Source organism: Lathyrus oleraceus, chromosome 7, assembly GCF_024323335.1.
Source record: "Lathyrus oleraceus cultivar Zhongwan6 chromosome 7, CAAS_Psat_ZW6_1.0, whole genome shotgun sequence".
Taxonomy (NCBI): domain Eukaryota; kingdom Viridiplantae; phylum Streptophyta; class Magnoliopsida; order Fabales; family Fabaceae; genus Lathyrus; species Lathyrus oleraceus.
Window position 1 is genome coordinate 37,143,089 of NC_066585.1, and position 23,787 is coordinate 37,166,875.

At 28.6% G+C, this 23,787-nt stretch overlaps 2 protein-coding genes and 1 long non-coding RNA gene across 5 annotated transcripts; all 3 read right to left on the reverse strand.

Moving 5' to 3' along the window:
- Positions 1 to 431: 431 nt before the first annotated feature.
- Positions 432 to 12,004, reverse strand: LOC127105628 (uncharacterized). 3 transcript variants are annotated; one of them, XR_007795064.1, is made up of 2 exons: positions 11,987 to 12,004; positions 432 to 1,018 (listed from the first exon to the last, which is right to left on the reverse strand). It is a non-coding gene; the product is annotated as an uncharacterized LOC127105628 (long non-coding RNA). The 3 variants fall into 3 exon arrangements; XR_007795062.1 differs by lacking the exon at positions 11,987 to 12,004 and adding an exon at positions 5,664 to 5,846; XR_007795063.1 differs by lacking the exon at positions 11,987 to 12,004 and adding an exon at positions 1,122 to 1,285.
- A 7,069-nt stretch (positions 12,005 to 19,073) lies between these two features.
- On the reverse strand, positions 19,074 to 21,532 carry LOC127101882 (uncharacterized). The gene is made up of 8 exons (XM_051039315.1): positions 21,265 to 21,532; positions 20,771 to 21,172; positions 20,445 to 20,695; positions 20,203 to 20,370; positions 19,998 to 20,102; positions 19,835 to 19,901; positions 19,340 to 19,435; positions 19,074 to 19,250 (listed from the first exon to the last, which is right to left on the reverse strand). The coding sequence occupies exons 1-8, from the start codon at positions 21,424 to 21,426 to the stop codon at positions 19,074 to 19,076; spliced, it is 1,428 nt and encodes a 475-aa protein (XP_050895272.1). The 5' UTR covers positions 21,427 to 21,532.
- LOC127101884 (uncharacterized) lies at positions 21,507 to 22,159 on the reverse strand. The gene is made up of 3 exons (XM_051039316.1): positions 21,898 to 22,159; positions 21,606 to 21,820; positions 21,507 to 21,519 (listed from the first exon to the last, which is right to left on the reverse strand). The coding sequence occupies exons 1-3, from the start codon at positions 22,156 to 22,158 to the stop codon at positions 21,507 to 21,509; spliced, it is 489 nt and encodes a 162-aa protein (XP_050895273.1). The 5' UTR covers position 22,159.
- Positions 22,160 to 23,787: the final 1,628 nt, after the last annotated feature.

A 23,787-nucleotide genomic window follows, 5' to 3' on the forward strand; every position in this document is an offset into this window, starting at 1 on the left:
CATAAAATTGAAATGGTTAATATTAGATACATTTGTATACAGTTTTATGCTATGGATTTTGCTCCATCTAGTAAAAAAATGTAGCCATTTAAATTTTGGAAGGTATTTATATTTTGGAGTCACTACATATAAAAAAAATTTAATCCCAAGACCGTCTTTGAAGGCATTGCAAGACCATCTACGTTGCATGGGTCCCACACTTTTTCATGTAAAAGTTATAGCATAAAGAGCCTCCATCCATATATTTCAAATTAATTTAAGGTTAAATAAGACCTTTTGAAAAATATCACAATATAATTAAAGTTAACTTCAACTTCTAACATAGACAATCTCATAAGTTTGAGACGGCTCTGCCTTAGAGATGATATTAATATATGTTCCTTTAATGCAAATCCCAAAAGAAAATTAAAAAAAAAAATGAAGAGATGGACTATTGTGACACCGCCTCACACATTTTATTACATTCTTTGACTAGAAATTAGATTTAACTAGGATCAAATCAAATGAATATACAAACTTTATCAAATTTAATGTAACATTCAGCCTCTTGAATAGGATCATATAAGGCATGATTGCAAGAATCCAACAAAGGAAATACAAAATTGCAAACTACATCATGGACGGATCACGGATGCAAAGATGAAAAGGGCATGGAATTTCTCAACTCATCTACACTATCTTCTTTCTCTTCCAATTATTATTATCTCTTAACACGCCCATTTTACCTTCTTGAGATTTTTCTGCTTGATCATCGTCGGAAGTCTTACCCTGTTGCTTTGGATGGGAAGTTAGGTCAGAATGTTGCATGAATTTTGTCGGGTTTAGGTATCTATCTTAATTATGAACCACAACCAACATCAACATCAACAAAGAGCCTGGTCCATTTTTCTCAAAGTAAGTGTACTCAAGGAAATCACGGTCGAGAAACGGAAAAAATATCTCTAACAAGTGATCAATCATGTTGCATACTATAAATTCTCATTAAATGAATAAACCTCATCTTCAACTTAGAATGAAGCTGCATAATTTAGATCAAAATTTAGTAAATATTTAAATATCACATACGAAGAAAATTAAGTAGACGGAAAAACCAGATCTAAAGAAATTGTGAAAATTCATACCAGAAAAGGTATTTCACATTCCTGTTTAATTTATGTTTATATAATATATAACTACTCAAAACAGAATAACCATAACACACTATTTATTGTAATCAAGTTTTGGATAGTAAGAGAAAGTGTTTAAGTATTTGGAAGATGATAGAAAACTTTTTTGAAAGGGAAGAATAACAGTATTATTGAGTGTTATAATATTGACTTGATACAAACTCAAATGCATCACCTCTATTTATACTAGTTACATTCCTGAATTAATGATTGAGATTTTGCCGCCAGAAAGTTAATCTAATGGTCATAAATCACTCTCTAGAATTTTCTTTATTATTCTAGCAAAAGTTAAAACTTATCCTTATCTTCTAAAGATCTCCATGAATCTCTCTAGAATAGGCTTCTAGAATATGCTTCTAGAAGTTGGGCTTAAAATTCCTAAGACCCAAGAACTAACAAACCCCAAATCAATTTAAATATTCAACACCGCTCTCCTTAAAGAAATTTTATCCTGTCACCCCCCACCTTGACATGCCACCTCCATAAAATTTATAATGACAAAAATACCCTTTGCATTATTTACCTTTCAAATTTTCAGATTGTTTAAATAAAAATTAATCAGTAAAACTAGTAAAAAAAAATTTGTAGTTATTTACAAATATCCGGTGCAATAATTTTTGTAAGAGAAATTTTATGCATATTTACCGGAATTTAAAATATCTGGTTTGTGTTTTTACCAAATTTAAAAAAAAATCGTGTTTTGTTGCATTTATACCAAATTTTTTTAAAAATTGGTATTTTGTTGCAGGTTTACTGGATTTTTTTGGGAAAATCCAACATTTTCTTGGTAGGTGTTTGTGTTCGTACCATAGATTTCAAAAAATTTCATACATTTCTACCAATATTTCAAAATATCCGGAAAACATTAAAAAGTATTTCAAAATATATAAAATTCCAAAGTATTTTAATGAATATGCTATCAGAGTTAATGCAAGACGAAAACAATTTTAATGATGCATGGATGAATAAAGAATGCTATGTAAAGAAGAATAACAACAACTCGATGCAATAAATTCAAGAAATGTTTGATGCATTATATTTTAATTCAAAAAAACTTTAATGTCAATGAATGGCATGATGAAGATGATTATACAAAACATCATATGAATGGAATGATCCAGATGAAAGTATAATGTGCAATCTGATGAATGAGATATATCATGCACGCATACCAAACATTTACTACATATGCAAAATACATCAAACAAACACACATATCAATAAATATTTAGGTACACTAATAGAAGATGAAGGAGATTGGAACAATCATGTGGCAAAGTGGTCATTCCAGCACATATACCTCAACATGTTCTCATTTCAATCTTGGTTAGATAAATTCATATTGAAATTCTAACCTATGATTATGAAAACTATTAACATAATGGTACTATTTTTTTCACATGACATGAAGTCATTTAATCAATAGATATTAACTAAGCAACATGTTATCTATTTATATGTATAGATTACATTATTTGAACACACCTTTTGGATCGTTCTAGCCCATATCCTCAATCTTTGAGGTGGCAAGACCTGATCAAATGAAAAGACTTTAATACCAATTATTGACGGAGGATATGGGAATTCAAACGGTCTAGGGGGTCATTGAACCATTTCCCTAACACCATTTTTAAAAACATTTATTTTTATATAATCGGAGGTTTTCTAACAGGTGTGCATATTACATGCTCTGACGCCAATTATTGTTACCATGAGAGCATATAACAAACAGAAGCAAGAGATAACAACAATTTTATAAAGCATACGTTTAAATAGACATTAGAGTAAACTCAAATTATCATAAATCAAAACAATTGAGAAATATAAATTTGCTGAAACAAGTAATTCAATAATTATCATAACTCAATTTTCACACAAGGCTTAAATTGAATTTGATTAATCAAATGATTAGTCTAATAGAAAGAGTTCATTAAACAATAATCTAAAGAGAGAATGTTCAAATGACTAGATCTATCATAGATCTAAACTTTAATCACGAAATCTCTATAAGATAAATTCTAATGGCATGTTATTGAATGAAGGAAATACAAACCTAAGCATGAAAAAATATGCAGAAAATTAAAGAGAGCGAGAGAGAGAGGGAGAATAGTGCATCAGATATATTATGGTTCAACTTTATCATCCTCGAAGGTGCTTAATTCACCTTTCAATGGTTTCCTTTTGTTTCTTCCAGTATAATGATAATATGACAATTATCTTACAGATATTATACAAACACTTGATACAAGATACTCCTTAAAAAAGCTAGTCTTCTTATCTTGATCCTCTCTTGTTATATATGGTGTATGCTTCGCTGATCTTGACTTAAATCTTCGAGAATCAACAACCTGCTCCAAGTCTTCATATATGGAAATACACTTGATCCCATCGATTTTTCGAGCGATGACCTGACTAAAGAATACATAGACTCCAGCTTTGTGTTCAGGCTTCCCCACAGCTTAACCAAAGTGATCCATAGGAAAAGACTTTGTTTTCAGACGTATAATAGTTATGCAGCAATTACCGTTACGCGAAAAATACAGAGTCATCATCCGTTTTTATTTATTACAAGAGGAAAGGGAAAATATCGAGAAAACCGCAAAAGTATTGTCATCGTAACGATGAGTGGACTCAGAAGTCGGTTATGCAAGGCGAAGGTATTAGCACCCCTCATATACATTGTACTTAATATTTAATATTTAATTTATTTAAGAAAATAAATTCATAATGATATTTGATATTGAATATTAAAAACTTTAATTAACCCAATATCATATCCCTTATTCCTTACTTTTTCCATGATTTTTATGCCTGATTTATCTCTTGAAACCCTAGGATTTTATATTTATCCCCAATTTTTTTATCCCAAAATTTTAGGCCATAATTATTCCAAAAAATCCCAATCAATTAACCATAATTTTTTGTTATATTAATACCTAATCATTTAAATATTTTTCCTATAATTATTTTAATAATAGAAAATAAGCAAATCAAACTATAAAAAAACAAATAAAATATTGAAATATTGTAAACCCAGATTACTAACTTAATTACATTAATCTAATGTTAATTAATAGTTTAGGTGTGTGAATTTGATTTTAATTATTTGTTAATTTGCAAAAATATAATAATTAGTTTGATTTAGAAAATAAACTCATAATAGAAGTATAACTAATTTATATTAAATAAAATGAAGTTAATTATAAAGGTTAATTTTATATTTTTTATCCCTTATCCTTTATTTATTATCCATAATTAGATAATCAAACCCCTAAACTTATTCCAGTTAGTTATATTTGTTTATTTAATATTCCCTAATTAATTAATATTCCATAATTAGTTAATATTCCCTAATTAGTTATTCCCTTATTTACTATTCCCTAATTAATTAAAATTCCCTAAATAGTTATATTTTTTATTTTTCTTTTTGTTGATTATAAATAGATATGTGTTAATAAAAAGTAGCCATTTAAATTTTGGAAGGTATTTATATTTTGGAGTCACTACATATAAAAAAAATTTAATCCTAAGACCGTCTTTGAAGGCATTGCAAGACCATCTACGTTGCATGGGTCCCACACTTTTTCATGTAAAAGTTATAGCATAAAGAGCCTCCATCCATATATTTCATAATTAATTTAAGGTTAAATAAGACCTTTTGAAAAAATATCACAATATAATTAAAGTTAACTTCAACTTCTAACATAGACAATCTCATAAGTTTGAGACGGCTCTGCCTTAGAGGATAATATTAATATATGTTCCTTTAATGCAAATCCCAAAAGAAAATTAAAAAAAAAATGAAGAGATGGACTATTGTGACACCGCCTCACACATTTTATTACATTCTTTGACTAGAAATTAGATTTAACTAGGATCAAATCAAATGAATATACAAACTTTATCAAATTTAATGTAACATTCAGCCTCTTGAATAGGATCATATAAGGCATGATTGCAAGAATCCAACAAAGGAAATACAAAATTGCAAACTACATCATGGACGGATGCAAAGATGAAAAGGGCATGGAATTTCTCAACTCATCTACACTATCTTCTTTCTCTTCCAATTATTATTATCTCTTAACACGCCCATTTTACCTTCTTGAGATTTTTCTGCTTGATCATCGTCGGAAGTCTTACCCTGTTGCTTTGGATGGGAAGTTAGGTCAGAATGTTGCATGAATTCTGTCGGGTTTAGGTATCTATCTTAATTATGAACCACAACCAACATCAACATCAACAAAGAGCCTGGTCCATTTTTCTCAAAGTAAGTGTACTCAAGGAAATCACGGTCGAGAAACGGAAAAAATATCTCTAACAAGTGATCAATCATGTTGCATACTATAAATTCTCATTAAATGAATAAACCTCATCTTCAACTTAGAATGAAGCTGCATAATTTAGATCAAAATTTAGTAAATATTTAAATATCACATACGAAGAAAATTAAGTAGACGGAAAAACCAGATCTAAAGAAATTGTGAAAATTCATACCAGAAAAGGTATTTCACATTCCTGTTTAATTTATGTTTATATAATATATAACTACTCAAAACAGAATAACCATAACACACTATTTATTGGAATCAAGTTTTGGATAGTAAGAGAAAGTGTTTAAGTATTTGGAAGATGATAGAAAACTTTTTTGAAAGGGAAGAATAACAGTATTATTGAGTGTTTATAATATTGACTTGATACAAACTCAAATGCATCACCTCTATTTATACTAGTTACATTCCTGAATTAATGATTGAGATTTTGCCGCCAGAAAGTTAATCTAATGGTCATAAATCACTCTCTAGAATTTTCTTTATTATTCTAGCAAAAGTTAAAACTTATCCTTATCTTCTAAAGATCTCCATGAATCTTTCTAGAATAGGCTTCTAGAATATGCTTCTAGAAGTTGGGCTTAAAATTCCTAAGACCCAAGAACTAACAAACCCCAAATCAATTTAAATATTCAACACCGCTCTCCTTAAAGAAATTTTATCCTGTCACCCCCCACCTTGACATGCCACCTCCATAAAAATTTATAATGACAAAAATACCCTTTGCATTATTTACCTTTCAAATTTTCAGATTGTTTAAATAAAAATTAATCAGTAAAACTAGTAAAAAAAAATTTGGTAGTTATTTACAAATATCCGTTGCAATAATTTTTGTAAGAGAAATTTTATGCATATTTACCGGAATTTAAAATATCTGGTTTGTGTTTTTACCAAATTTAAAAAAAAATCGTGTTTTGTTGCATTTATACCAAATTTTTTTAAAAATTGGTATTTTGTTGCAGGTTTACTGGATTTTTTTGGGAAAATCCAACATTTTCTTGGTAGGTGTTTGTGTTCGTACCATAGATTTCAAAAAATTTCATACATTTCTACCAATATTTCAAAATATCCGGAAAACATTAAAAAGTATTTCAAAATATATAAAATTCCAAAGTATTTTAATGAATATGCTATCAGAGTTAATGCAAGACGAAAACAATTTTAATGATGCATGGATGAATAAAGAATGCTATGTAAAGAAGAATAACAACAACTCGATGCAATAAATTCAAGAAATGTTTGATGCATTATATTTTAATTCAAAAAAACTTTAATGTCAATGAATGGCATGATGAAGATGATTATACAAAACATCATATGAATGGAATGATCCAGATGAAAGTATAATGTGCAATCTGATGAATGAGATATATCATGCACGCATACCAAACATTTACTACATATGCAAAATACATCAAACAAACACACATATCAATAAATATTTAGGTACACTAATAGAAGATGAAGGAGATTGGAACAATCATGTGGCAAAGTGGTCATTCCAGCACATATACCTCAACATGTTCTCATTTCAATCTTGGTTAGATAAATTCATATTGAAATTCTAACCTATGATTATGAAAACTATTAACATAATGGTACTATTTTTTTCACATGACATGAAGTCATTTAATCAATAGATATTAACTAAGCAACATGTTATCTATTTATATGTATAGATTACATTATTTGAACACACCTTTTGGATCGTTCTAGCCCATATCCTCAATCTTTGAGGTGGCAAGACCTGATCAAATGAAAAGGCTTTAATACCAATTATTGACGGAGGATATGGGAATTCAAACGGTCTAGGGGGTCATTGAACCATTTCCCTAACACCATTTTTAAAAACATTTATTTTTATATAATCGGAGGTTTTCTAACAGGTGTGCATATTACATGCTCTGACGCCAATTATTGTTACCACGAGAGCATATAACAAACAGAAACAAGAGATAACAACAATTTTATAAAGCATACGTTTAAATAGACATTAGAGTAAACTCAAATTATCATAAATCAAAACAATTGAGAAATATAAATTTGCTGAAACAAGTAATTCAATAATTATCATAACTCAATTTTCACACAAGGCTTAAATTGAATTTGATTAATCAAATGATTAGTCTAATAGAAAGAGTTCATTAAACAATAATCTAAAGAGAGAATGTTCAAATGACTAGATCTATCATAGATCTAAACTTTAATCACGAAATCTCTATAAGATAAATTCTAATGGCATGTTATTGAATGAAGGAAATACAAACCTAAGCATGAAAAAATATGCAGAAAATTAAAGAGAGCGAGAGAGAGAGGGAGAATAGTGCATCAGATATATTATGGTTCAACTTTATCATCCTCGAAGGTGCTTAATTCACCTTTCAATGGTTTCCTTTTGTTTCTTCCAGTATAATGATAATATGACAATTATCTTACAGATATTATACAAACACTTGATACAAGATACTCCTTAAAAAAACTAGTCTTCTTATCTTGATCCTCTCTTGTTATATATGGTGTATGCTTCGCTGATCTTGACTTAAATCTTCGAGAATCAACAACCTGCTCCAAGTCTTCGTATATGGAAATACACTTGATCCCATCGATTTTTCGAGCGATGACCTGACTAAAGAATACATAGACTCCAGCTTTGTGTTCAGGCTTCCCCACAGCTTAACCAAAGTGATCCATAGGAAAAGACTTTGTTTTCAGACGTATAATAGTTATGCAGCAATTACCGTTACGCGAAAAATACAGAGTCATCATCCGTTTTTATTTATTACAAGAGGAAAGGGAAAATATCGAGAAAACCGCAAAAGTATTGTCATCGTAACGATGAGTGGACTCAGAAGTCGGTTATGCAAGGCGAAGGTATTAGCACCCCTCATATACATTGTACTTAATGAGATCCTCCTCTAAATCTAGGGTTACTATGTGCTTGATATGTTTGTTTATCATCTATTCGTTTTTTAATTGTTCATTTATTTACAAAAATGTTTTATAATTTTAATTAGGGAAGATCTAAAAAATGTTTTTGATTATTATACTCGCTAGAGTTTACAGCTCTATGCCTACGTACCATCACGTTAGATGAAGGGTCAGAGTACCGTAGTTCTTGTATAAAAAGGTTTTTTTGTTGATTGTTTTTATCCCTTGAAACTTCTCACACATCGGAGGCGGAGAAGCGATTGATTTTAAGAAAATTCCTCAATACGCTAGGGTAGAGGACTTATAGTTTATGGTGTGTTCAATTGATTTCATCCCTTAATCATTTTGCAAATATTTAATATTTAATTTATTTAAGAAAATAAATTCATAATGATATTTGATATTGAATATTAAAAACTTTAATTAACCCAATATCATATCCCTTATTCCTTACTTTTATCCATGATTTTTATCCCTGATTTATCTCTTGAAACCCTAGGATTTTATATTTATCCCCAATTTTTTTATCCCAAAATTTTAGGCCATAATTATTCCAAAAAATCCCAATCAATTAACCATAATTTTTTGTTATATTAATCCCTAATCATTTAAATATTTTTCCTATAATTATTTTAATAATAGAAAATAAGCAAATCAAACTATAAAAAAACAAATAAAATATTGAAATATTGTAAACCCAGATTACTAACTTAATTACATTAATCTAATGTTAATTAATAGTTTAGGTGTGTGAATTTGATTTTAATTATTTGTTAATTTGCAAAAATATAATAATTAGTTTGATTTAGAAAATAAACTCATAATAGAAGTATTACTAATTTATATTAAATAAAATCAAGTTAATTATAAAGGTTAATTTTATATTTTATATCCCTTATCCTTTATTTATTATCCATATATATCAAAAACCCCTAAACTTATTCCAGTTATAGTTAATTATTTAATATTCCCTAATTAATTAATATTCCATAATTAGTTAATATTCCCTAATTAATTATTCCCTTATTTACTATTCCCTAATTAATTATATTCCCTAATTAGTTATATTTTATTATTTCTTTTTGTTGATTATAAATAGATAACTAATTACTAAATGATCATTGTAAATAAAATTATGCTAATTGAACAAACCTTAATTATACTAATTAAATTACTAATACCTAATTACCCTAATTAAATAATTAATCTCCTAACTATCCTAATATCCTCAAAGTATCCTAACATTATCCTAATTAGTAATAAAATGCAAGAAATTTAATTAATTATTTATTTTTTTTCTGTGTTTTATTTATTATTGAGTTTTATATCTTAATAAATGGTTCTAATAATAATAAGAAGAAAGAAATTACTTTTTTTTTGTATTTTTCCAATATCTTTACCTTATGATAAAATAATTAACTTAAACAAACTAAATTATGATGTTTTAATATTTTTTAAATTTAAATAAAAGATAAGTATTTTTTTAATAAATGGTTTTGTTTTCTTTTTTATTTTACAGTTGAACTGATAAAAAGCAAACTAGATTTTTTTATTAACATTTTTTTATAAAATTTATTTAGATGATATCCATGAAATATTTATTATGATAGAAAAATAATAATATTTATTATACTATTTTAAATGTAGGACAATTAAGAGTGATAAAAAAAAACATAGAATTCTTGGTCTGCTTAAATCCATTACCAACACATGTCTATGTGACTACTATAAAGTACATCATGAATCGGTAAATCTTATAAAAAGTTATTAATAAAAATAATAACGAAACTAGGGGAAATAGTCAAAATTGTGTTGTCAAATTCGTAGTCGTTTTCAAAATATTTATTTTCAATTAACATCACAAAATTGATTTTGTTCAAATGGAAGAATGTTAGAAGTATTTTTCTGGACTACAATCAGTTTTATGTTTTGATTTTATAAGATGTATTTATGTTGTAAATGTGATATATTTGAAGATGCTTAATCCTAATAATAATGATTTTAAGTACAAATTCAGATATGTGTAGAATAAAATCTAGGTCCAACATCTAGGATCCATAAGAGGTATTAGAGTTGTAATTTTATAAATACATAGGATATGTCTTTTTTATCGTCACATTGAACCGAATTAGGCTCTATTAAAAACTCTAAATAAGTATGTTCTAATATTTTTTATAATTTTATATCGGTTAAGCATTGCTCTATTAAAAACCTCTAAATAAGGGTGTTCTAATGTTATATTGTTGATAATTGTATTCCTAATGTTATATTGCTTATAATCTTAACTAGTCTTGTACATTGAAAAACATATTACTATCCAGATTTTTATACCTTAATATGTTTGCAGAATATTAATATCTACATTTCAAAGTATTGTTTTGCATTATGATTTATCATGTGTTCTTGTGGTATTATTTAAAGATGAATGTATAAATTTGTTTAGCTTACATAAAATTGAAATGGTTAATATTAGATACATTTGTATACAGTTTTATGCTATGGATTTTGCTCCATCTAGTAAAAAATGTAGCCATTTAAATTTTGGAAGGTATTTATATTTTGGAGTCACTACATATAAAAAAAATTTAATCCTAAGACCGTCTTTGAAGGCATTGCAAGACCATCTACGTTGCATGGGTCCCACACTTTTTCATGTACAAGTTATAGCATAAAGAGCCTCCATCCATATATTTCATAATTAATTTAAGGTTAAATAAGACCTTTTGAAAAAATATCACAATATAATTAAAGTTAACTTCAACTTCTAACATAGACAATCTCATAAGTTTGAGACGGCTCTGCCTTAGAGGATAATATTAATATATGTTCCTTTAATGCAAATCCCAAAAGAAAATTAAAAAAAAATGAAGAGATGGACTATTGTGACACCGCCTCACACATTTTATTACATTCTTTGACTAGAAATTAGATTTAACTAGGATCAAATCAAATGAATATACAAACTTTATCAAATTTAATGTAACATTCAGCCTCTTGAATAGGATCATATAAGGCATGATTGCAAGAATCCAACAAAGGAAATACAAAATTGCAAACTACATCATGGACGGATGCAAAGATGAAAAGGGCATGGAATTTCTCAACTCATCTACACTATCTTCTTTCTCTTCCAATTATTATTATCTCTTAACACGCCCATTTTACCTTCTTGAGATTTTTCTGCTTGATCATCGTCGGAAGTCTTACCCTGTTGCTTTGGATGGGAAGTTAGGTCAGAATGTTGCATGAATTCTGTCGGGTTTAGGTATCTATCTTAATTATGAACCACAACCAACATCAACATCAACAAAGAGCCTGGTCCATTTTTCTCAAAGTAAGTGTACTCAAGGAAATCACGGTCGAGAAACGGAAAAAATATCTCTAACAAGTGATCAATCATGTTGCATACTATAAATTCTCATTAAATGAATAAACCTCATCTTCAACTTAGAATGAAGCTGAATAATTTAGATCAAAATTTAGTAAATATTTAAATATCACATACGAAGAAAATTAAGTACACGGAAAAACCAGATCTAAAGAAATTGTGAGAATTCATACCAGAAAAGGTATTTCACATTCCTATTTAATTATGTTTATATTATATAACTACTCAAAACAGAATAACCATAACACACTATTTATTGGAATCAAGTTTTGGATAGTAAGAGAAAGTGTTTAAGTATTTGAAGATGATAGAAAACTTTTTTGAAAGGGAAGAATAACAGTATTATTGAGTGTTTATAATATTGACTTGATACAAACTCAAATGCATCACCTCTATTTATACTAGTTACATTCCTGAATTAATGATTGAGATTTTGCCGCCAGAAAGTTAATCTAATGGTCATAAATCACTCTCTAGAATTTTCTTTATTATTCTAGCAAAAGTTAAAACTTATCCTTATCTTCTAAAGATCTCCATGAATCTTTCTAGAATAGGCTTCTAGAATATGCTTCTAGAAGTTGGGCTTAAAATTCCTAAGACCCAAGAACTAACAAACCCCAAATCAATTTAAATATTCAACACCGCTCTCCTTAAAGAAATTTTATCCTGTCACCCCCCACCTTGACATGCCACCTCCATAAAAATTTATAATGACAAAAATACCCTTTGCATTATTTACCTTTCAAATTTTCAGATTGTTTAAATAAAAATTAATCAGTAAAACTAGTAAAAAAAAATTTGGTAGTTATTTACAAATATCCGGTGCAATAATTTTTGTAAGAGAAATTTTATGCATATTTACCGGAATTTAAAATATCTGGTTTGTGTTTTTACCAAATTTAAAAAAAAATCGTGTTTTGTTGCATTTATACCAAATTTTTTTAAAAATTGGTATTTTGTTGCAGGTTTACTGGATTTTTTTGGGAAAATCCAACATTTTCTTGGTGGGTGTTTGTGTTCGTACCATAGATTTCAAAAAATTTCATACATTTCTACCAATATTTCAAAATATCCGGAAAACATTAAAAAGTATTTCAAAATATATAAAATTCCAAAGTATTTTAATGAATATGCTATCAGAGTTAATGCAAGACGAAAACAATTTTAATGATGCATGGATGAATAAAGGATGCTATGTAAAGAAGAATAACAACAACTCGATGCAATAAATTCAAGAAATGTTTGATGCATTATATTTTAATTCAAAAAAACTTTAATGTCAATGAATGGCATGATGAAGATGATTATACAAAACATCATATGAATGGAATGATCCAGATGAAAGTATAATGTGCAATCTGATGAATGAGATATATCATGCACGCATACCAAACATTTACTACATATGCAAAATACATCAAACAAACACACATATCAATAATATTTAGGTACACTAATAGAAGATGAAGGAGATTGGAACAATCATGTGGCAAAGTGGTCATTCCAGCACATATACCTCAACATGTTCTCATTTCAATCTTGGTTAGATAAATTCATATTGAAATTCTAACCTATGATTATGAAAACTATTAACATAATGGTACTATTTTTTTCACATGACATGAAGTCATTTAATCAATAGATATTAACTAAGCAACATGTTATCTATTTATATGTATAGATTACATTATTTGAACACACCTTTTGGATCGTTCTAGCCCATATCCTCAATCTTTGAGGTGGCAAGACCTGATCAAATGAAAGGCTTTAATACCAATTATTGACGGAGGATATGGGAATTCAAACGGTCTAGGGGGTCATTGAACCATTTCCCTAACACCATTTTTAAAAACATTTATTTTTATATAATCGGAGGTTTTCTAACAGGTGTGCATATTACATGCTCTGACGCCAATTATTGTTACCACGAGAGCATATAACAAACAGAAACAAGAGATAACAACAATTTTATAAAGCATACGTTTAAATAGACATTAGAGTAAACTCAAATTATCATAAATCAAAACAATTGAGAAATATAAATTTGCTGAAACAAGTAATTCAATAATTATCATAACTCAATTTTCACACAAGGCTTAATTGAATTTGATTAATCAAATGATTAGTCTAATAGAAAGAGTTCATTAAACAATAATCTAAAGAGAGAATGTTCAAATGACTAGATCTATCATAGATCTAAACTTTAATCACGAAATCTCTATAAGATAAATTCTAATGGCATGTTATTGAATGAAGGAAATACAAACCTAAGCATGAAAAAATATGCAGAAAATTAAAGAGAGCGAGAGAGAGAGGGAGAATAGTGCATCAGATATATTATGGTTCAACTTTATCATCCTCGAAGGTGCTTAATTCACCTTTCAATGGTTTCCTTTTGTTTCTTCCAGTATAATGATAATATGACAATTATCTTACAGATATTATACAACACTTGATACAAGATACTCCTTAAAAAACTAGTCTTCTTATCTTGATCCTCTCTTGTTATATATGGTGTATGCTTCGCTGATCTTGACTTAAATCTTCGAGAATCAACAACCTGCTCCAAGTCTTCATATATGGAAATACACTTGATCCCATCGATTTTTCGAGCGATGACCTGACTAAAGAATACATAGACTCCAGCTTTGTGTTCAGGCTTCCCCACAGCTTAACCAAAGTGATCCATAGGAAAAGACTTTGTTTTCAGACGTATAATAGTTATGCAGCAATTACCGTTACGCGAAAAATACAGAGTCATCATCCGTTTTATTTATTACAAGAGGAAAGGGAAAATATCGAGAAAACCGCAAAAGTATTGTCATCGTAACGATGAGTGGACTCAGAAGTCGGTTATGCAAGGCGAAGGTATTAGCACCCCTCATATACATTGTACTTAATGAGATCCTCCTCTAAATCTAGGGTTACTATGTGCTTGATATGTTTGTTTATCATCTATTCGTTTTTTAATTGTTCATTTATTTACAAAAATGTTTTATAATTTAATTAGGGAAGATCTAAAAAATGTTTTTGATTATTATACTCGCTAGAGTTTACAGCTCTATGCCTACGTACCATCACGTTAGATGAAGGGTCAGAGTACCGTAGTTCTTGTATAAAAAGGTGTTTTTGTTGATTGTTTTTATCCCTTGAAACTTCTCACACATCGGAGGCGGAGAAGTGATTGATTTTAAGAAAATTCCTCAATACGCTAGGGTAGAGGACTTATAGTTTATGGTGTGTTCAATTGATTTTATCCCTTAATCATTTTGCAAATATTTAATATTTAATTTATTTAAGAAAATAAATTCATAATGATATTTGATATTGAATATTAAAACTTTAATTAACCCAATATCATATCCCTTATTCCTTACTTTTATCCATGATTTTTATCCCTGATTTATCTCTTGAAACCCTAGGATTTTATATTTATCCCCAATTTTTTTATCCCAAAATTTTAGGCCATAATTATTCCAAAAAATCCCAATCAATTAACCATAATTTTTTGTTATATTAATCCCTAATCATTTAAATATTTTTCCTATAATTATTTTAATAATAGAAAATAAGCAAATCAAACTATAAAAAAACAAATAAAATATTGAAATATTGTAAACCCAGATTACTAACTTAATTACATTAATCTAATGTTAATTAATAGTTTAGGTGTGTGAATTTGATTTTAATTATTTGTTAATTTGCAAAAATATAATAATTAGTTTGATTTAGAAAATAAACTCATAATAGAAGTATAACTAATTTATATTAAATAAAATCAAGTTAATTATAAAGGTTAATTTTATATTTTATATCCCTTATCCTTTATTTATTATCCATAATTAGATAATCAAACCCCTAAACTTATTCCAGTTAGTTATATTTGTTTATTTAATATTCCCTAATTAATTAATATTCCATAATTAGTTAATATTCCCTAATTAGTTATTCCCTTATTTACTATTCCCTAATTAATTAAAATTCCCTAATTAGTTATATTTTTTATTTTTCTTTTTGTTGATTATAAATAGATAACTAATTACTAAATGATCATTGTAAATAAAATTATGCTAATTGAACAAACCTTATTATACTAATTAAATTACTAATACCTAATTACCCTAATTAAATAATTAATCTCCTAACTATCCTAATATCCTCAAAGTATCCTAACATTATCCTAATTAGTAATAAAATGCAAGAAATTTAATTATTTATTTGTTTTTTCTGTGTTTTATTTATTATTGAGTTTTATATCTTAATAAATTGTTCTCATAATAATAAGAAGAAGAAAATTACTTTTTTTTTTTGTATTTTTCCAATATCTTTACCTTATGATAAAATAATTAACTTAAACAAACTAAATTATGATGTTTTAATATTTTTTAAATTTAAATAAAAGATAAGTATTTTTTAATAAATGGTTTTGTTTTCTTTTTTATTTTACAGTTGAACTGATAAAAAGGAATTTCAACTAGATTGTTTTATTAACATTTTTTTATAAAATTTATTTAGATGATATCCATGAAATATTTATTATGATAGAAAAATAATAATTTTATTATACTATTTTAAATGTAGGACAATTAAGAGTGATAAAAAAATAAACATAGAATTTTTGGTCTGCTTAAATCCATTACCAACACATGTCTATGTGACTACTATAAAGTACATCATGAATCGGTAAATCTTATAAAAAGTTATTAATAAAAATAATAACGAAACTAGGGGAAATAGTCAAAATTGTGTTGTCAAATTCGTAGTCGTTTTCAAAATATTTATTTTCAATTAACATCACAAAATTGATTTTGTTCAAATGGAAGAATGTTAGAAGTATTTTTCTGGACTACAATCAGTTTTATCTTTTGATTTTATAAGATGTATTTATGTTGTAAATGTGATATATTTGAAGATGCTTAATCCTAATAATAATGAGTTTTAAGTACAAATTTAGATATGTGTAGAATAAAATCTAGGTCCAACATCTAGGATCCATAAGAGGTATTAGAGTTGTAATTTTATAAATACATAGGATATGTCTTTTTTATCGTCACATTGAACCGAATTAGGCTCTATTAAAAACTCTAAATAAGTATGTTCTAATATTTTTTATAATTTTATATCGGTTAAGCATTGCTCTATTAAAAGCCTCTAAATAAGGGTGTTCTAATGTTATATTGTTGATAATTGTATTCCTAATGTTATATTGCTTATAATCTTAACAAGTCTTGTACATTGAAAAACATATTACTATCCAGATTTTTATACCTTAATATGTTTGCAGAATATTAATATCTACATTTCAAAGTATTGTTTTGCATTATGATTTATCATGTGTTCTTGTGGTATTATTTAAAGATGAATGTATAAATTTGTTTAGCTTACATAAAATTGAAATGGTTAATATTAGATACATTTGTATACAGTTTTATGCTATGGATTTTGCTCCATCTAGTAAAAAATGTAGCCATTTAAATTTTGGAAGGTATTTATATTTTGGAGTCACTACATATAAAAAAAATTTAATCCCAAGACCGTCTTTGAAGGCATTGCAAGACCATCTACGTTGCATGGGTCCCACACTTTTTCATGTAAAAGTTATAGCATAAAGAGCCTCCATCCATATATTTCATAATTAATTTAAGGTTAAATAAGACCTTTTGAAAAAATATCACAATATAATTAAAGTTAACTTCAACTTCTAACATAGACAATCTCATAAGTTTGAGACGGCTCTGCCTTAGAGGATAATATTAATATATGTTCCTTTAATGCAAATCCCAAAAGAAAATTAAAAAAAAATGAAGAGATGGACTATTGTGACACCGCCTCACACATTTTATTACATTCTTTGACTAGAAATTAGATTTAACTAGGATCAAATCAAATGAATATACAAACCCATTTTACCTTCTTGAGATTTTTCTGCTTGATCATCGTCGGAAGTCTTACCCTGTTGCTTTGGATGGGAAGTTAGGTAAGAATGTTGCATGAATTCTGTCGGGTTTAGGTATCTATCTTAATTATGAACCACAACCAACATCAACATCAACAAAGAGCCTGGTCCATTTTTCTCAAAGTAAGTGTACTCAAGGAAATCACGGTCGAGAAACGGAAAAAATATCTCTAACAAGTGATCAATCATGTTGCATACTATAAATTCTCATTAAATGAATAAACCTCATCTTCAACTTAGAATGAAGCTGCATAATTTAGATAAAAATTTAGTAAATATTTAAATATCACATACGAAGAAAATTAAGTAGACGGAAAAACCAGATCTAAAGAAATTGTGAAAATTCATACCAGAAAAGGTATTTCACATTCCTGTTTAATTTATGTTTATATAATATATAACTACTCAAAACAGAATAATCATAACACACTATTTATTGGAATCAAGTTTTGGATAGTAAGAGAAAGTGTTTAAGTATTTGGAAGATGATAGAAAACTTTTTTGAAAGGGAAGAATAACAGTATTATTGAGTGTTTATAATATTGACTTGATACAAACTCAAATGCATCACCTCTATTTATACTACACTAGTGCAGAAAGACGATTTTACACCCGTTTTTTATACATATTACACCCGTTATGATAGGGTGTAAATTCAAAGGGTGAGATATGTATGAAGAATTTACACCCGTTTTAAAACGGGTGTAAAAAGAGAATATATTACACCCTATTTTAGATTTAAAAAAAGGGTGTAATTGGTAGATATATACATTAAATTTTAAGACATTTACACCCTGTTTAATATAAAACGGGTGTAACTTGTCACCTATTACACCCTGTTTTAGATAAAAAAAGGTGTAATTGGTAGATATATACATTGAATTTTAGGACATTTACACCCTATTTAATATAAAACGGGTGTAAATTGTCACCTACATACATTGAAGTTAAACGAATTTACACCCTATTATAATTCAAACGGGTGTAAAATGACAAATATTTACACCCTATTTTTGATATATCAAATGTAAAATATCTTATAATTACATTTATTTTAACACATTTACACCCTATTTTGTGTATGAAGGGTGTAAAATATCTCAATTTTTTTAAAAATATTTTATTTGAAATTTCATTAAACCAAATATTTTTATATATTCCTGGATATTCAATAAAAAACAAAAATAACCAAAACAAACATTTCTCTAATCTTTAGAATCTTGCACCAAGTCATACATCAACAAAATTGTATTCATGTAAGAAAAAAATTCAACCACTTTGTTCATGTAACTTGTACCAATAAATCATTCATGGAACAAAATATATCTATATATAAGTTTTTTTAATCGCTTCTGTTTTGTCATTAAATCTTTCTTTTCCTGGTTCTCTTGCTCTTCAACCTTTTGCAAAAAGAATTGAGCCCAAAGTTGTCGGATGTGATCAATTGACTCTTTTTCATATGATGAGGTGTCTGTGAATATCTGCAAGTTCAAACATATAATAAATTAAACAACTACATGTTAAACAATAATTTACATGTTTTTCATTAAATATATGTAATATAAAATACCTCATTGAATCTTTCAACAATACAAGCATCAATAATGTCAAACATATTTTTCATGACATAATATCCACATGCCCATCCGTTATCTTGTTGATGCCCCTGCATATAAACTCCTAGTTACATTAAAGCCACCAAAAACAACAACATCACAAACTTTTTTCCTTTTTCACAAAATTTGTACCAACACTAACTTTCTTCACTCGACATAGAAACACATACAATTTTAGTTGGTTCAGAGCATGTACAACTATAATTTTATCACCATAAGTGCAATTCAGTAATAAATATACTACATGTTTATAATGATAACTTACAAATATATCACTTGCAATTATAAAATCGGAATTTTCTTTTTCTTTATCTCATTTATAATAATATAAATAATCAAGATATATGGGCATTTAATACCTCTTTATAAATGGTATCTTTCAAGAACTAAAAAATCAAGCCAACACACCAGTATTCCAAGAAACGACAATATAGTAAAACAAATCTTACCATAATATTCTTCCAATTAGGCTTCTTCTTCTTAATACCTCTTAATAAATGATAACCTTCTAGAGCTCTGATAAAAGAGTTGTCAACGAAGTAAGTTATAAATATAAAGACTATGTGTACAAAAATTTAGTATAAATGATATCTCTCTATTTAGGCTTCTTACCCCTCCAATATGACCTTAATATTTTTCTTAGGAGATCTGTTTAATGAACAAAACCAAAAAATAATATTATCTTCAGGACAAATGACAAACAATTGCCAGTGATTGCTGTAAATTTACAAAAAAAAAGTGTTAGAATCAATAAAATTTAAATATTACAAAATAACATATGAAAAACGATAAAACCTTGAAGGAAACATGTACTTACCTATTTAGCAATGGTCCTAAATAACATTTTTTTGGCTCTCCATCCAACTTATTTTGTATGTATGTTTGAATAACTTCGGCCGGTTTTGTGTGAACTAGTATCCTATTTGGATCGAGAAACCCAAATAGTTTGTTGAAATTCTTGGAGATACACATGCGATGTAGATATCTAAATTTTTGAAACAAATATTAATTATATTTGATACATAAAAAAAATAACTAACAATAGAATATGATACTTACGTGCACCATAAAGACAAGATAGATGTGGATAGCCATTTAATACCGGAAGTTAATTCATTAAGATCCACCCTATCAATAAAAACTGAGAGTTCACTTGTTTCATGATCCAAATCTAGAGAGAATGAATTTTCCTTGAGATTGTTAATCTTTTTGAGGTAATCTTCAGAAGCATCCATTTTTTTAGTTAAATCTTCAGTAGTCATAACCTTTGAGCAACTTCCGTTAGTGCTCGTACCCACAGATTCTACATGCTGTATCAAGTGAACATTAATTAAATTAATTTTTTTCTAATTTTTAGTAGATTAATTGTATCCAGTTACGCATACCTCTTTTATAAACATCTCTTTAGGCCTCTCGGAGCGGAGCTCCAATTGCATCTGTTGTAGGAGTTTCATTCCTTGTTGGATTTGAGCTCTCTCCTCTTGCATCTCTTTTTGCATTTGTTGTTGGAGCTCTGTTCTTTGTTGTTGGAGATGTTTTTGTAATTTATGTTGGAAATCTATATTCATTTTTTGCTCCAAGGCTTGAAGGTGGGCTAGAAGGTCATCTTGAGAGACACCTCCTAAGGTGGAGCGTGAACTTTTTCCATAGAATTTCTTAAAGCCCACACCCCTAGGAGCAGTGCGGATCCGACCAGGGTGTTCATTTATTCCAAGGGCAACAGTCAAGATATCGTCACGCCCTTCAAAGACAATAGTACCTTGTGTATTTTTTTCCACTAACTCTCCCTAAAACATTTAGATACATATAAAAATGATGTAAAATGATTACTAAGTTATGAATGAAATTTAAATTTATCAATAAATCTTTTATTACTTACAATCTTAGATGCTACTAAGTTTGTTGCCTCAGATGTAAAATTTCCCGATGGCTTCTGTCGAGCCATCAACCATGCCTCATATCGCTTTAGTTCGGGAGGGTCAACCATCAAACTTTCATCACCTTTGGCCTCTTCAATCACTTTTTTCCTCCTCTCTTCCATTACGGTGGCCCTAAGTTTTTCATAACCACCACGAGACAAAATATGAGGGTGGATATTCTTTGATGCATGTGTCTTTCCTTTTAGCCTTTTCTCCTATTACAAATAAATCACATTAAACTAAACGTCAAAAACCAAATCAATTTAGATAACATAAAAATAAATCTACAAATTTAACTAACTTGAAAATCTCTTTTTGTCGAGTCTGGACAAACAAATCCCAATCTTCTTCTTTGATAAATTTATACTTTTCAAATGGAGTTGTATTTCCATGCTTATCTCCTTTCCCAAATATATAGACATTTGAGAGCAATGTCTTAAATTGCTTCAATCGTTCCCCCGTATAAACAAACCAATGCTTCCTAAATTCTTTATCAGTGGGGCAAGTGAACTTACACTTCAAAACATAAGGAGTGTTAGTAATTGAAGCAATTATAGATAATAACTTTAAAATAATTAATTAAAAATGCATACCGTGATATCGTCCCATATCACGTCCTTCAACTTATCGCTTATCTTTTTCCATTGCTTTTCATTTATACTAACCTTGCTACGTGCAATGAATGACAAATAACTTTTAAACTTTGCAGCATACTGACCAATGGGTTGGAAGGTATCAGGATCAAAATCAATTTGGTATTTTTCACCATCAGGAAGTTTGGCAATGAAACGTAGCAATGCTGTGACACCTCTAGTCTTCTTTTTTTTTGGTGAAGAGCTAGATGGTTTATCCATAATTCCTGTTTAGAGAGAAAACAATATTAGTCAAAACTAAAATTAAAATGAATAATAAACATAATAACAATTTATTAACTAAAATATAGTTATTAGTAAAATATAGATGGTTTTTCTTGGTTATTTGTTATTATCCTCCAAAATCCCTTCTTGATGATCATAACGAATGGCATAAACATCATCAACTTCATTTTCATCATTAAAATAAGGCCTTTGTGTTGAAAAAGAAGTATTGTGATCAATGTCTAGAGTTGAATCTTCATTTTCATCACTATAATTCATGTTTCTTCTTTGGAGGACAACAGACCACCTAGTGTTCGAGGGATCCTTTACATAAAATACTTGTACTGCTTGAGCTGCCATGATAAAAGGTTCATCCTTATATCCTACCTTATCAAGGTCCACCAATGTAAATCCTAATTCATCAGTTTGCACACCATTGTTACTATTAACCCATTTACATTTAAAAATAGGAACTTTAAACTTAACATAATTGAGCTCCCATATCTCTTCTATAACGCCAAAGTAAGCTGTGGATGCCAAGACAGGGTTTTTATCCTTTGAACTAGAAAAGTGCATTGAAGAAGCTGTTATCATTACCCCACTATTTTGCATGGTACTCTTGTCATCCTGTGATTTTGTACAAAAAGAAAACTTATTTATATCGTACCCACTCCAACATAAAACATTAAAGCTAGGCTCGTATGCTAGAAACTTTAATGTATCAGAAGCATTATCATCATTCATAATCTTGGTTTTAAACCATTTTGAGAATGTTCTGTTATGCTCTTTCAACACCCATTTTTCAGTCATACGAGGGTTTTTAGCTTTGACAATGGTTTGATGTGTACTCAAGTATGGATGAACCTCGTCAGTGTTATTCAATATATACAAATGTGCTTGAAAAACTTCCCCTTCGCCCATATGCTTAACCTTTAGACGTGTACCCTTACCGTCACATCTTCCATCATGACGAGACTTGGGTAGTCCTACAGGTTTTGCATCTGACAAATAGTCTGTACAAAATTCAATGGCTTCTTCTGTGATGTACCTTTCAACAATAGATGCTTCAGGACGATAATAATTCTTCACATAGCCTTTCAATATCTTCATGTATCGTTCAAAAGGATACATCCACCTTAAATAAACAGGACCACACAATCTAATCTCTCTAACTAGATGAACAATCAAGTGAACCATGATGTCAAAAAATGAAGGAGGAAAAAACATCTCCAACTGACACAAGATAATAATTGACTCGTTTTCCATCTCGTCCAATTTATCAGGGTCAATCACTTTGTTACAAATATCATTAAAGAATAAGCACAATCTAGTTATGGCATGTCGGACATTTTTTGGCAAGATGCCACGAATAGCCACAGGTAGTAGTTGTTGCATCAAAATGTGGCAATCGTGAGATTTTAAACCAATTAGTTTGAGATCTTGTATTGACACGAGACTTTTGACATTTGAGGAGTATCCATTTGGCACTTTCACACCTTGTAGACACTGGCAAAATTTTCTTTTCTCTTCTTTTGACAATGTATGACACGCCGGTGGCAAATAGGTTTTGTTACCTCTTGGTTGAGGAGCTAACTCCTCTCTTATTTTCATCTTAACCATATCTAA

Bases quoted from the DNA above. Each gene is read 5' to 3' on its own strand.
- LOC127101882 (XM_051039315.1), bottom strand. From the start codon at position 21,426: ATGGAAGAGAGGAGGAAAAAAGTGATTGAAGAGGCCAAAGGTGATGAA. The intron at 21,173-21,264 runs GTAAGTAATAAA...TAAATGTTTTAG, and splicing joins ACTTAGTAGCATCTAAGATT to GGAGAGTTAGTGGAAAAAAA. The intron at 19,436-19,834 runs GTAAGATTTGTT...GTTTATATGCAG, and splicing joins CTAATTGGAAGAATATTATG to GGGCATCAACAAGATAACGG.
- LOC127101884 (XM_051039316.1), bottom strand. From the start codon at position 22,158: ATGGATAAACCATCTAGCTCTTCACCAAAAAAAAAGAAGACTAGAGGT. The intron at 21,821-21,897 runs GTATGCATTTTT...TATGTTTTGAAG, and splicing joins TGATATGGGACGATATCACG to TGTAAGTTCACTTGCCCCAC.